We start from the raw sequence: 16518 nt of genomic DNA on the forward strand, positions 1-16518 counted from the left end.
GGTGTGCACTAAATTCCTCAATGCTCTGCTCTAATAGCTTCCAACATACTTTCAGTGAACTATGCTAACCTACTTCACAGCTGAATGGTTGTAATATCTAGTTCAGACTCCAACATATAATTAGTTTCACCTTACAATACAAAAGGTTAAGACTTTATAATGTCACAAGGGCTCAAAACTTGCTTCACTCTCAAATCTTTGTGTTAATCACCTGTACTTATTCTACAGAGACTAATTTCTAATTGCCCTGCAACTACAACTAGGTCTGACAGGATTTTTTTTTCCTCCAAAAATAATAATTAAAATTTAAAGTATTTCAATTGCAGCCTTCACTAAACATGAAGACACGAACATACTAAATTAATTCTTACTTAAAAAAAATAAAAATAAAAGGTTAGAAAATTTTAAATGGAATAAACTTGTTTAGAACATGAAAATAGAGAAAATAAATGCACTTAAAAATGTATGGAAATAAAGAAAAAAGGCACTGAACAAATTTAACTCTAACTGCCACTCCACACTCACAGAAAGAAAAGAGTAAGAGATCACAGAGTTTCTTAAAAACATGTTTAACCCCTGGGAATTAAATCCCACTCATTTTTCTCTCTCTGTTCTGAATGCAGACAATAAGATATAATTTGGCAAGCTGTTTACATTGAAAAGTAAGTCCTGAAGTAATGTTTTCTGTGGATACACTGAAAAAGTGATACTGAGCGAAACTAAGGATTGGTCCTACCTGCATTTTTAACATGCAGATTAAAATCACCAGATGTTGCAGTATCCACACCATACACCTCTTACATTTTTAATTGCCTACAGCATAAGGCAGATTACTACAAACGTACATTCTAGAATTTTCAACCACGTATAGCAATGTGATGCTCTGATGCATATTGTAACAAATCTATTCCATTTCTAATTGCCATACACAACCACAGTACTGACAGCTATCTGTTCAAAATATTACTCACTTATGGTGTGCTAAAAAGAACACAGATGCGTTTCAAGTAGGCGTTAAGTAGTGTGCACTTCCAAAGCAAAGTTAACCAAGTTCAACATAGCTCAGTGTTATTTTAATTTTAAATCTCTTCAAAATACTACAGGTACTCCACAGCAATGAGTTCATAATTGATCTGAAAAACCTTTCTTTCTGATTTCAATTATTTTAATTACACGTGGGAAAGGAATATAGACAGTATTGGTGAATGCCATCTGGTACATTACAAAAACTGCTGTAGGCATACAGAGAAGGAAACAAAATACTATATATAAATATATGAACTCAAGTATGTTATTAATTAAATATAATGTATAAATATATACAAACATATATGTCCTTCAATATGTAATATTTAAACATATATATATATATATATATATATATACACATTATGTACTTGCACATATGCACACAAAAACATACCATGTTACTTTTCCTACTCAATGCTTTGGAAATATTTTCAAGTTTCAAAGAAAAACCTTTCTTATCTACACATCATAAATTTTAAAAATAAATAAATAAATGAATAAAATGGTTTAAGAGGAACACTCTCGTTAATTTGCTTTGACATTTTGTTAGCCCTGAAGTGGTCAAGCAGATGGATCACATGATCTTTGAAGGTCCCTTCCAATTGCACTATTCCATTCCATTCCCAGGGCAGAAAATGAAATGCATTTGCAACTCTCTAAGCTAAGAACCTCGGGAAAATGATGCCCTCTGGAGGTAACCTTATGCACTATGTAATATATCGCATGTACCTTTGCTACAGTTATCATTAACAGGAATACTCTCTATTTTGAAAATTCAGCTTTTATAAGACTTAACTAAACAATGTCCACATCATTTGCTTTACAAAGACGATGACTGAATAATTTTAAGAGATGAGGAAAGCTGAAGAGGGAAAAAAAAACAACCTCTTACATCATCATTAAAGAATGAAATCCAAACTGAAGAAAAAAAAAAAAAACAACTGTCAATAAGTTGATAATAATGAATGCAGGCAAGCGCAAATATAGGCACAGTGTTTTTCATCTTTTCAGGTCAGACAAGCTGTTTGCCAACGCAGATCTATAAAACCATCAGAACCATTTACAAAAGCAAATGGAAAATCTTCATGTGTTGTTTGTTTGTTTTTAATAAAGTTTTATCATTTTGATCAGAGCTTTTAAATGCTTCTTGAACCTGGAAATTACATTGTAAATTCAATACACATAATTCAGGACAAAAAGAGTATGCACGGACAAGAGCAAACACACAAGTGGGCTGGAGCATACTGTCTGCACAGATTCCATAGCATGTTCCACAATTACTTCAAAAGGCTCCCTGTAAAATATCTTTCATCCTTTGTAATTATTAAACCCAACTTCTGAAAGCTTAATTTCCTACATAGTACAAATGAATTCTACAAAGTGTTGCAGCCACTACCAGAAAAAATATCTTATTTTTCCTACATGAGATGATGGAAAATGCAATACCACATTAAAAGCAGGTAGTGATTCCCAGGCTGTGTTATAAAAGTATCCATAGTTTCAGAATCAGAGGCCTAATCTTTTCACGGAATGGCTGAGGTTGGAAGGGACCTCTGGAGGCCATCTGGCCCTACCTGCTCAAGCAGGTAGCCCAGGACTTGCTTCTACTGGACTATGTAATCAAACCTCAATTTTACACAAGTGTTATAAACTACAGGGACTGTTAAAGTAGCAGTAAAATAAGTGCTCAGAGTATATTTTTGGGTTCTGGTGTAGGCTAGACAATAATTCAAATGTGGATAAGAGCTAGAAATCACGAACATGGATGCTTACAATTCCAAAAGCTAATGCTGTAATTTTTTTTGTAGCAGATTTTTGTTCTAAAGCACAGTGATAGCACAGGATATTTTGTATAAAACATAAAGAACAATGTGTTATACATAAGTATTCAGAAACAATTACATGCAGATTTGTTCTCTTTCTCAAAATAGTACTCAGTGACAGGCTAGAAAACTGCATTATTGGCTTCCAAAGAGAAAAAGGCTCTGTAAGAACTTCTGAAGAAAGCTGTCCTGAAAAAAACATTAGTCCTTGGGATAAATCCTACTGATGCCCTCCATTTCTCTTTCTCTAAGTCCTAACAGGCTTACTATAAACCTAACATATTTGGCTACTGGGCCAGAAGATCCCCCGTACCCCGTTTTAAGAGCAGTCAGCAGTAGATGACTACAAGACAGAGTAAGGATACAAGCAAGGTAAGCCTGCAGTGATATATTTGCAGCACATTTTCAAAGTTTCCAGTTTATACCACTGAGACTTCCCTAACTCAAGGCGGTATCTTTGTAATTGAAGTTACTTAAAGACTTTACATCAACCAAGCTTTAAACTGTTCAGGTTTTATGTCCATGTAAAATGTTTTCCATCCTTTGAAAAGTAGCTCCCTTAACCACTCTTTATTTGAAGCCTTAGCAGCTTTATCAGATACTATCTAGGTCTTGCATCAGAAGAGATAGAAAGCAGTGACTTCCTATTCACCTTCTTCATGCAGCTCATCATTTTAGAGACTTCTGTCCCATACAACATCCATGTCTCCAAATTGGAGATGCACAGATTTGACAGATAGACCAATCAGTGTGAAAAATTGGCTGGATGGTTGCACTCAAAGAATAGCGGTCAATAGCTCAATGTCCTGGCTGAGTCTAGTAATGACTGGTATTCCTTAGGGGTCTGTATTGGGATTGGTATTATTTAACACTTTTTTGGTCTCCCCTGAGCCTCCTCTTCTCCAGACTAAATAACCCCAGTTCCCTCAGCAGCTCTGTACAACACTTGTGCTCCAGGCCCTTCACCAGTTTTGTAGTCCTTCTCTGGACATGCTCCACAGCCTCCACGTCCTTCTTGCAGCAAGGGACCCAAAACTGAACACAGTACCTGAGGAGCGGCCTCACCAGAGCAGAGTACAGGGGGACGATGAACTCTCTCGTCCTGCTGTCTACACTATTCCTTGTACACGCCAGGATGCGTTGGCCTTCTTGGCCACCTGGGCACGCTGCTGGCTGAATAATCTGTCTGAGGTCAGATCATCAACACCCAAGATACAGTCCTTGACTACTCAGATTAAATCTACCCGGACCCATATAGGAAGACTATAGCAGTTACGCTTTTTTGCATAACTATTCCAAATGTTGAACAGACAATAGCAGACACACTTCAGTTAGTGTTACATCACAATAATGGGACTAACAAAACAATTATGTTAATTACATTCCAACAGCGAGTAGCTACAACACCTTTATTGCATGAGTTGGCTTATTAACTTCCTGGGATGGCTACATTGTTCAATAAAATGTATTTTTTTCCTTCAGGTACTAATAAAGCCTTCAAAGACTTCTATGAAGAAGACTTTCAAACAGGACTTTGAAGATCTAAAGGTCCTTTGGAAAAGGAAAAGTAACAAAACAGCACTATAGTGTATATGTTTTTCCCTCAGAAAAAGTCTTTTCATTTACTTGAATGATTCTGATTCTAAGCCTGCCCTTAATGTTGGTCATCCTTAAGAGTAATTTACATGTATGCTCTGTAAGAACAGTGTCCTGAATTGAGAAAGGTTAAAGCTGCTTACAGAAAAATTTCTAGACTCTTGTTCTACTTAAAATTGTCTCCTTCATTTTAAGTTTAAAACAACATTTATTCTAACAGATTACATAAGAAAAATAGAAGCAGACATCTGAGCATGAATACAGAAAATACCCTGAATAGAAGCTCCTGTTGTGACCATATTTACACTTCAGAAGAATTTAGTCTCACGTATGACACATAGATAAACAAAGAGAGAAACACCTGTTAGGGATATTATTTGATAAGTAATTACTACAAATGCTATGGCTGTCCACTTCTCATTAGAAGAAAAGCCATGTTATAATCTTGAATAGGCCCAAATGCCTGCCTTGATTGCCAAGCCTGCTTCTCACAAAATTTCTCCTGTTTATACATTCACTATTAATACCTAAAGTTGAAAAGATTTTAAAGTGTTCATAGTAAAAAACAGCCTTATGGAAGCGACTGATATTGAAAAGAATGACAGCATTCCCAAAATAACGTATATCCATCAGAACAGCAGTCTTCACTCAAGAAAGAACTCGCTGTCAGCAAGACAGAGCAGTCTGTCTGCAGTCATCAGAAGCCATCCCTATAATTTTATGTATTATCATTCATAAAATTTTACAACTCAACTTGAATTTTTATTCTAAAATAAAAAGTTGTTACTTCTGTAAGTGATTTAAAGCCCAATTCTGATGAAGCAATCCATTCCCAACCTTATTTTTTTTTTCTTTTTCTTTAGACTAGTCACAGCTTCAAGAGAAGAAAAGGAGACTATGTTTTGTCATTCTTAGGATACAACTTGGACAAGGCACTGTCATAAAATGAACAATCTACATTTCTGGAAATTACTAAACAGTTATTACCATATAGAAGTTCTGTCTCACAGATGGAGTTACAGTGCTAGTAACTGCAGGAACAAATATGTAGATGAATATGTAGCTCAAACGTTAGGAGAGCTACATACAGAAATAACAACTGCTAGCATTCTTGTCAGGACTCCCACATTTCTAAAACTTGCATTTCTGCTGTCATCAGGATCTGTTTCTACAGGAACTGGAGCATGACTGCAGTACTGTCTTTCAGTATCAGCCATACAATGTGCGTACAGATTCAGTTAGTGGAGGTGGTTTGGGAGACTGGCCCACTAATGTCCATATTTTTGCTGAAGACAGCACACTTGGAGTGCCACGTTCAGCTGAGGAAGGCGGGAAGAAAGAGTACCTTCTTAATTTAGCTAACCTAAATGGCACGTTGGGCTGAAACATATCCAGAAGTGCTAGATAAGCTATCATTTGGTACCCTGTGGTACCTGTGATACAGAAACTTCACTGGTGCATGAAAGCACACATGCAATACACACAAGGTCCACCAGGGTGGGGATCATCCCCCTGTACTCTGCTCTGGTGAGGCCGCTCCTCGAGTACTGTGTTCAGCTTTGGGCCCCTCACTACAAGAAGGACATTGAGGCCCTGGAGCATGTCCAGAGCAGGGCTATGAAGCTGGTGAAGAGCCTGGAGCACAAGTCCTGTGAGGAGTGGCTGAGGGCACTGGGATTGTTTGGTCTAGAGAAGAGGAGGCTTAGGGAGACCTCTCTACCTGAAAGGAAGCTGTGGGGAGCTGGGGGTCGGCCTCTTCTCACAGGGAACTGGTGACAGGACCAGAGGGAATGGCCTCGAGTTGTGCCAGGGGAGGTTCAGGCTGGCAATGAGGAGCCATTTCTGCTCAGAAAGAGCAGTCAGGCACTGGGACGGGTTGCCCAGGGAGGTGGTGGAGTCACCGTCCCTGGGGGTGTTCAAGGAGAGGCTGGACGTGGTGCTTGGGGACATGGGTTAGTGGGTGCTATCAGTGATAGGGGGGTGGTAGGACCAGATAATCTTGGAGGGCTTTCCAACCTTAATGATTCTATGATTGTATAATGAGAGAGATAAGAGGCAAATGCTGACACTTGCATGCATATTCCTTACATATGCCTATCTTGGCTAATAAGCCCCATATTCGCAGACAACACATCTGCAATTTATCGCAACCATAAACTGGCTAGCTAAAACCATTTCAGCTATGAATGCCTAGCTACTTCAATGAAATGCAGACATGATCAAGATACTTGTCTTGCAAGAGTTTAATGAAAAGAAAGAAAGCTATCACTGACCTCTTCTTCTTAAAAATAGCCCTTTGAAAGGCCCTGTGAGGAATTCTCAGAAGTACTTGTACTAGTTATTTCTGTATGGGCTTTTCAACATGTGAGCTGCATATCCTGAGCTGAGATACTTAAGATAAGTATCAGTTCCCACAGACCTTTGAAAGATTTTCCAAAGAGCACTTCATCCATCCATTTATGGCTCAGACCTGAGGCACAGGTTAGCAACAACTTTCTGTAACTCAGAAGCAAGAGACAACTCTCCAGGAACCCCCTGGCAGACTACAAATCTTACTATTTAATCAGCCACAGAGATAGCTAATATACACCTCAGTACAGTACGGTCCCTGGAAATGAATTATTTCCCCTTTATTCTAAAAATTTCCAGGCCCTGATAAATAATGATATTAAAATTTTATTGCTATTTTTAATACATCTGGTTAGGCCATTATGCAATGCATATATTTCCCCTTTGGTTATTTTATTACCATTACACTTGAACATAAAATGAAGAACTAGACTCAATTTTATACATGAATATTACGTTTTCAGGTGGCACAGATCAGTGTGAACTTTTTACTTGAATGTTAATGGGACTCCGTTGAGGAAAGTGTTATAGGAGATGACATAATAATGAAAAAAAGCTAATTAAGACAGATGGAATGCAATGTCTACATAATTGACAGGAAATAATACTTGTGGGCTAAGTTCGAGTTTTCTCATGTCCACAGCCATTATTCCTACAGAGGAAAATGTAGAAGTACTCACACATCATCTACAGTTTAGAAGTGTTCTAAAGAAGATTGGCTTTATCGTAAGCAGGGTGGACTGACAGCCCAAACACTTTTACCTTTTGATTCTTCAACTAGAAATGCAAGACAAAGTAGTTTGGGTAATTAAACAAGTAGAAAAAACTACAAACACATTACTTGCAATATGAATGTTCCTACCAAAATATTGTTACATACATTAATTATAGATTACAAATGTGAAAGTCTCAAATAATGCGTTAAAAATAATCAAGAGTGATTTTTTCAGACATATTTTGCATGTGGCCATGCACACTCTCAAAAAATCATTTTTTTAAATCAGTTTTAGAGTATTTTGCAAGAATACAGGCTGGAGACAACCTGGCTGGGAAAAATTTCTGTGAAAAGGACTTGGGAGTCTTGGCACACACATTCAGCACGAGCCAGAAGTGTGCCCTGGCAACAGAGGCCAGTGGATGAAGGGAAGTGATCATTCCCACTGAGCACTTACTGTGGAATCACTGAGGTTGGGCAGGAACCTCTGCAGACCATCTAGTCCAACCCCTGCTCAGAGCAGAGTCACCTGGTACAAACGGCTTAGGCCACATCCAGTTCAATTTTGATACCCAAAGATGAAAACTTTACAAACTCTCTGAGCAAACTGCTCCATTGCTCTTTAAACATTGAAAAAGGAGGAAAAAAAAAACACATACTTTACTGTAAAACTTTTTTTTAATTCCAAAACCACATCTAGAATACCACTTCCAGTTTTAGGGACTCCAATGCAGGAAAACTATCAATAGACTGGAGCAAGGGCATAAGTCTGCCAAGGTGCTGAGGGGGATCAAGTGCATTCCCTACGAGAGTCCTGGAGAAGGCTTCAGAGGTACATAACAGCAGCCTGCTAAAACCTATGTTTTCAAGATGACATAGCTTAGTTTTAATAGCAGTGTATATCAGGAAGATGAGAGACAAGCAGCATAAGTTGAAACAAGTAATGTTCCGCCTCACTATAGGGACAAACTTCAACAAGAGGACAAGACAAGCACTGGGACAGGTTACCCTCACAAGGGTACAGTCTCCATCCTTGAATGTTTTCGAGACCAACTGGACAAAGCCCTTAGCAACCCCATCTCAGAGCTGAACCTCTTGAGCAGGACATTGGACTAGATGACCTCCAGAGGCCCCTTCCTAGCTCAATTATCCTATGAGCTCATGATTTTGGAAGTTGTCATTTGTTTTCCTGAAAAAAAAATATGGAAAGCTGCAGTGAGTTGTAATCCCTCTGGCAGAAAAGTTAAAGAAAAAAATGTAGCACATAGCCGTGAAACACTGAAGAAGAAACCTATTACTGTGTACAGTCATCCAAAATTGACCGCTGTGAGACACTATAAGAAGCTAGTGATTAACAGATTAACAAACATAACAGAAAGACAAATTTTTAATAAAAAAAAACAACTCCAGTAATCCTATTTAAAACATTTTTTCAATCAAGTATGTTTTCTAGCCTGATAAGTGATAAGATGTATGTGTAGCCACTTAGGAGCCTATAACTAGAGAGAACAAACTGAGAAAGAAGATGCAAAGTAATTTGAGAACTCAAAATGGATTAAACTACTGTGCGATATCAAACATTAAGTGCTGAAAAAGTTCTGCAAAAGAAAAATGAGAAGTATTATTTTTGCCTGGAGCCAAAGACACACTTGCACAGAAACCCCCAGAAAACCAAAGCAGCTTGAGTAAATCTGTTAAAGCAACAGATGATTTGACCAAATTTTGTATGTCTTCTCTAAAATAAGAACTGCAAGCATGTCAGGAAGCAACCATCATGCTGCTCAATGGCAACACTGTTGTTTATTCCACAGATCCCTGTGGTTCAAACATGTGCTGTTATATTTTAAATACAGTCACATTAGAAGAAAAAGGAGATGAGTGAGTAAAGGACAAGTCAGATGCTATCAATAGCAAAACTACACCTAGGAATACATATTTCTTGATAACAGCCTTCATACTTTTGGAATCAAAAAAATGATACTGTCTGGATGGGATGAAAAAAATAAATGAGTTTTCTATTAAGAATAACAAAGGACTACAAATACATTCATTTTTCCATTATTCTCTTATGCTCAGGAAAGACAAACTTACAAAAAGGGTACTTAGCTAGTCCTGACAACAGGACCCTAATTATAATCACAGTATATACCCTTTAAACTTAGCCAGTCCTGGTAGGCCAACATCAAATATAATGCCTATATTCATCAATATATTATGGCAATTCTACACAGATTCTTACACTGCAGTTATCACCACAACATCACACATTCCTCTTCTCTAAAATCCTTGCACCATTTATTCAGGCATCTCAGACAAAATGTAAGTAGCCACACATGAGTCTCTTGCAATATATTTTCACAGAAAACAAGAAATATTAGCACTAAGCTTGTTCAGGATTCCCCTTTGTTTGTTTGTTTGTTTTAATGTCTGTTTTTGTCTTTTTTATGTCTTTATGAGAGAGAAGCAGTTTTTGCTGGTTGACTGTAAAGATATTCTATTATGCATAGTAGATCATATGGAAAAATACTAAGGGAAAAGTCAGAATAATTTTAATGACTATTTCCAAGAAACAATCAGCAGCACCTTTACTGAGTAGCAGGGAGACCTACAGAGGATGTTCTAGGTTAGTGTATATTGGCAGCATGCTTGACAAATTGAGAATGTACAGCATTTAAAGTAAAATCTCAGCTGCCGTGAGCCTGCCTTGGCCCTACTGTGTAGTTCTACTCATGTCTTTGCTATGGTACTAGCTCAAGGTATTCAGCCCTTGAAGTAACCAGTGCTTTTTTGTTTAGTTGTGTGGTTCAGCTCTGTGAATCAACTCACAATAGCCCTCAATCAGACAGGAAATCAGGTGCAGGAAGGTGCACAGGTTTATGATAGTTTGATATGAATGACTTTATGAACTCTGAGCATTGTTTAATGCTAAATTGAATGATTACAGGTTGCCTTGAAAAGGGTGGTCCCACCGACCCCATATCCACACAGTCCTTGACTCCTTCCAATGAATGGATCCTGCAACCATATATCCAGAATGCAAGTCAGCTCAGTAAAACAGTCTTTCCTCTTTTCTTTTTTAGCCCCTTCCTCTCAAGGAACCCACTTGCAGTTGGCTTAGTTCTCCCAACCAACTCATTCTGCACCATCACCCCTCTATTTGACCAGCAAAATGGTGTCAGCACAGAAGGAAACAAAAGAGCAGAATGTGAGCAAAAAAAAAAGAAGCAAAACCTTTCATTTCAGCAGCACTCTGCAGTTGCAGTGAATTAACTGTAACATCATTAGTCACACCACTACCATAATCTTTCAAGCCTGCTTTTGATAGATGAGTGCATCTTTGAATACATCCAATTGATAATCATTCCATTAATGTAAGAGCTTAAATTTGTATCAATGCAGTTTAATTCCATTACAATTATTTTCAATAATTTGTTTATCAGTACTTGATGTTTTTGTATGAAAACACAGTTTTAAGGAGAAATGATGTCATCTCTGAATTTCTTTTTCTAGAAGAAAAGCAAAGCAGCAGCCCTACAACAGAAGACATTCCAGAAACAGGAAAAATTGTAAAATAAGCTGGAGAGGGTTTCTATTTCTTTACTCATCTTCCTTCAAGAAGATTTGAAGTTCTGACTTTTAGTTTGATATGTGGTCAAATGCTGTTTTAAGAGACTGACATAAGAAAAGCAGCATCTTTTACAGGGATCAATATGATAAAAGGAATATGCTTTTCAATGATGCTCCAACATAAAATCGAGCTAGCATTCACTTGACCTTTAACCAGGAGAAATACACTTAAGATACCCTCAAGGAAGTTTAAGTCTTCTGTTTCTCAACTCAATAGCTTAACAAAAACAAATTTCACTAAGAGTTTAATTTCACAAGGTACCTTAGCCAATGAAACATTCACATTGAAACATACATGACAGGCAAGAATATGTCAAGGCACTCTACAATGAAAGAAATATCTATACAAAAAATGCTATCAAAATAAAGAACCTGGGTAACATGAATTTAGCTTCACTAATAACAACAGCTTCATTTCATAGGAATTTTTATTGTTACTCACATTTCATGATGATGTACAAATGATTGGAGGTAGTCACTTTCCACACATACAAATTCAACCTCCATGGTCTTCACTATATTAAAACCACTTGGAGAAATAAACACTTAAATTCTCAAACGCTTGACTAAAGCATTTAAAAAAATAAGAAAGTTACATGGGCCCTACCAAAAGAACCGAATCCATCAAGTACTGTAGGAGCACTTTTCCATCACCTCATCTCTTAAGAAAATGTTAAGAATAAATTAACCAGAGTTTTGCTATCCTTGTAACGATTTCTATTGTCACCAGAATAATACTGAAACAATTTCAAAGCAAAGATCTTCCACATTATATGGGTAGCTCATTTGAAAGCAGGGAATAATCAGAAGGAGCTGGTATGAATATCACTTAAAAAAAGAAAAGAAGAAGCAGCAATGTGCTAAATAGTTGTAACCGTAATTTATTTTCTAATCAGCTCACTGAAAACAGCAAATGAACCCTGACTGCAACCATCTGCCTACTAAACATTGCTAACATTCTTTGTTGCCAGTGCAAAAGAGAAATCAACACCTTTCAGAAACTTTCACATCTCTATCAAAGGTCAACTTTGGTCCCATCATAATCCAGGAAGTCACTCTGATTATTTTCTTCCATATATTCTGACTTTCAGAAGTCAGAATTATGTTTACTTTTTAATAAGATTCAAAACTTTAATCTCAAATGAGACAGATCTGAAAAACAGGTATTTTATTTATAGATACATACTATTTTTGATGCCTATTGCAACACAAAGCCTATAAAATTTAATTTAGGTAACTTCTTTTTCAAGTCTGAAGTATCTTTAGTTTTTTTTTTTTAAAGTAGATTTACTTTTATCTACTTTATCAACATTGCAGCATAAGGTGTTTCAAAATGCTAAATATCAAATACACGTGTTTGGACTACCATTTAATCTATGCTAGATTGTACTGATTCCTCCTTCACTTAAACACAAGATGTTCCACTGCATATTTACTGTTACTTGTAGATCCTTCTAATCTTTGTGAACTTATGGACCAACTAGTACGTAGACACAAATCTTCCACTCTAAGTCTGTTACTTGTAGCACTTTAAAAATTGCATCCACAGTTACAGCTGTGGATGTAAAAAAAAAAAAAAACATTTCAAAAAAAAAATCAGACAACACTCAGTGAAGTAGCAGAAGACTCAAACAGATGTTTTAAAAATATGAAGATAATTTCAAGAACTAACAAGACGGCAGTTGTTAAAAGGTCACTATATCTATCGCTATATCTAAAATGATTAAATATAGAAGCAAGCTTTTCAGAACCTCGGTGAGACTATTTTAGTTGGAGACATATGTAAATATTCTCCACAACTGGTGACTGAGCTGTGTAACATGCCTCTAGAACTGGAGTTTGACTCTGCTCTAGCACATCATACTGCACTGAAACACGCAGACGTTTTGATGAATAAAAACAGTTGAGCAACATCTTCTTTTCTAATAGTATGCCAAAACCTGCAGCAGATTTCTCCAATGGTAAAACGTACTTCTCCCGTTTTTCATAGAAGTATTCTTTCTCAACAACCTTCAAGTAGTTCAAAGCCATGACATTAATCAGTTATCTCCACTACTTACAGACAGAAAAAATCAATTTACCTGAATGCCATCAAGCAACTTGCTCATGCACCAATAACTGTCAGCTTCTATGTTCTGCAGCACTTCTTCAGGCAGACTGGAAACATCAAAATTTTCCCACTTCTTCTTCTTCTGTTTGAGGAAAGAGAGAGAGAAAAAGACAAGTCAATGAAGTGCACAGAATAAATAAAGCAAGGATGAGGAAAATAACTGAAAACAAAGACAAGCACCACTTATCTTCTAGTCAGAAACTTCAACGCACATTTACTTAAACGGTGAATAAATGAATAATTTATTGCTCAACTGTGTCATCTAATGGCTTTAAATGTTAATGAATACTTAATTTCTTGCAGACTGTGAAAATCTCAAACCATGCCTGGTTAACCAGAATTAATATATAAAATTGCTTCATTCTAGACATTTTACACCTGAAAGGGGAGTATCAGAAGCCCTCATGCTATGGATGAACAATCTCAACAGAACATCTAAGTTTGCATCATACGCACTAAAATATGTTGCATGCTTTAACAGAAGAAACCCCCAAAATAAACCTTATAGAAAGCCAACAAAATGATTTAAAAGCTGACTATAGCTTTCCAAGGATCATTTGTTTGTCTTCAGGCAAGCATTTGGAATCTGAAGGAAATCAGACCAAAGGAAACAGACTATTTTTTCCTTCCAAAAAAAGATTCTCAACACTGGAAAAGCACAGAACCCTCAAGGCTGTCTAACTCATGAAAATTGAGTCTTTCTGTTGTCACAACAAAATAATATTTAAAAAAAAAATCTCTAATTGCTATGAATCAGAATTTTACCATTAAGCTAGATCACTTGATTTTAAAACATGGAATCTGAATTAATAAAGTGTGATATACTAAAGAAGGAATTACTTCCTTTATACAACTGCAAGACAAGATAGGATAAGCACTAAGAGAACCAAGAACATGCATTACCGTACAACTCCTCTACTCTCTATCTCAAATCTCTGCAGTATGTTATTACAGAAGCCTATGGAGATCTTTAGGTTGTCACATTTGATTACGCTAACTTAAAGCGTTTACTATTCAGTTGGTGATAGCCACGAGCATTACATATATTGTAAAATAATTCTAACATACAAGTGATTTTACCACTACTCATAGATTATCAGAAGCAAGGCGTTACCAATGCATTTTGGTTTGCACTGCCTGAGGGATCATTGGTTTTGGGATATGAAATGTTAACAACTATAGGACGAGGAGATTAGGTTGTGCTAACAAAACATTAGTTAAGACACTGGAAAACTTGTTGAGTGGAAAAAAAGGATTATAGCAAGGATGCCATAAATCAAAGCACGTGATGATCCCAATGGTACCAGGACTATCAACAACACACCAGTGGTTAGTTACTGGCTATTAAAGGAACACCACCTTTGCATTGCAGTACAGTTTTAAAAACCCAGACTGTAACAGAAGACCAACAAACAAGTATCCAACAAATCTAAGATTCCTTAAGTAATAAACTCAAATATAACAGAGACTTGCAAAACAGTGACAACCAAGTAGTAGACTGTAGTATCAAGCTTTTTAATAACAGATCCTTTCACAAGGAAGAAATTCCTTACCCCACTTTATCAGCATATTCTCAGCAAAAATAAGGGCAAAAGCCCCACAAATCATCATCATCTTCCTCCCAGCAAAAGAAAGCAAATTCTGACAATGCTCTAAGGGAGAAGGGGATCAACACTGTCTGTGCCTGGGCGGTAACGCTCCCTTCCACATCTTTCTCCTCAGTTCCCATACCCTTCTTTACAAGATTCACCTCATTAAAGACAGACTTGTGTTTATTTCAACCCAAACCCCTCAGAAAAATATGTTAAAAGAAAAGTCTTGAATATTACAAAAGCCAGAAGGTTTTTTCTTCAGGTAGAGATGCTCAAAGGTGCAATGGAGTTAACAAGAAGGCAAAGAGACGAGCAGGAAGACAAAGGTTGTATATAAAAAAAACTAATTCAGATTAGACGAGTAACAAAGGCGTTATACATTTGACAAAATTAATCCAAATAAAAATGTCAGTTCTGCAGCTCAAAAATGAAACAAGGGAAAGGTCCCTTGCAAATTATCATCAGCGTCAAAATGTCCTTTAGCAATGTCCTCTGTAACTCAGAATACACACAAGACACGTTCAATTTAAGAAGTCAAGTTTCATGTGAACCTGTGCAAAATTAATATTAAATATCTACCTATCTCCCTCCAACATGCTCTGTCCTTAGATTAAAAACAAACAAAACACACACACAAATAACAAGAAAAATCCCACAATTTTCAAAGAAGCTCTTTTTAATACTCCAGAAAATAAAATCAAGGATATCAAGGATGAATATACTCTTTAATTTAAAAGAGAAAGACTTTTCCGGACAAAAATAAATAAAGTAATTAAAAAAGAATGATGTATCCTCTACAACAGGAAAAAAATTAAGGGTATATCCTATATATGCTAACTCATAAAAACTTTTTACAGTTTTACCATTTATATTCATTACATATTCATAAGTCAGCTCACTGTGTAAAGCTGCTTAATACTTTTAACTTAGTTTTCAGAAAAAGGAAAAAGTGTGACTCATTCTTTCTCTGCGTAACAAGGTTTAAAGTAAAACAATAAATGAACCCCTATTCCTCATACAATTTATATATAATTAAAGCATACATGGAACATTATTCCTCTTGAAAGAAGCAATTTTCAGACACCATTTCACTAAAGATTTGCAAAAGGAATGAGCTGACAACTACTTCGATGACCTGTTCCTTTGCAAATTTCCTGCCTTTGAGCACCTTTTCTTTTCATGATCCTGCTATCACATTTCTGAACAAAAAGGAACTTACAAACTGTAAGTACAACACAATAACTCTTCTACAGGTACTCACAAAATGATAAGTAAAAAAAAAGGATTTTTATCTTCTGTTTCTCATCTTACTTATCTTTGCTCTTTCTTACCCTGCTCTTCCAAAATCTGCCATTTCACACTGTAGTCTCATACCAGGATATAAAACACAACAGCTTAACATACACCTAACCATCAAAGGTGGGCATCTTCACCTCTCTTCACAGACAACACAGAAAAACAAGTAGTTACAGAGGATTATCTCATTCTAAACCAGAATCATAAAATAAATCAGATGAACCGAATCCCAAGCAAACCCTGTTTCTCAGTGTTAGCTGTAACTTAACATGACTACTGCAGAATGCAGACCTAGAAAGTCTGAAATTAGATGAAATAAAACTTCAGTGGCCCATCAAAGGACTCCCCAACCTGTGAATGAATAACCAGCAACAAGGAAAA

General features: G+C 36.6%; 1 protein-coding gene across 1 annotated transcript in view; it reads right to left on the minus strand.

The window, feature by feature from the left end:
• The window catches only part of TBC1D22A (TBC1 domain family member 22A), a 168310-nt gene that overhangs the window by 93312 nt on the left and 58480 nt on the right, over positions 1-16518 (minus strand). The window contains 2 exon segments of the mRNA XM_084505571.1: positions 13221-13316; positions 13318-13331. Coding sequence (XP_084361697.1) covers positions 13221-13316; positions 13318-13331 — 110 coding nt within the window.

This window comes from Aythya ferina (genome assembly GCF_964211825.1).
Source record: "Aythya ferina genome assembly, chromosome: 1".
In the NCBI taxonomy this organism is placed as follows: Eukaryota; Metazoa; Chordata; class Aves; order Anseriformes; family Anatidae; genus Aythya; species Aythya ferina.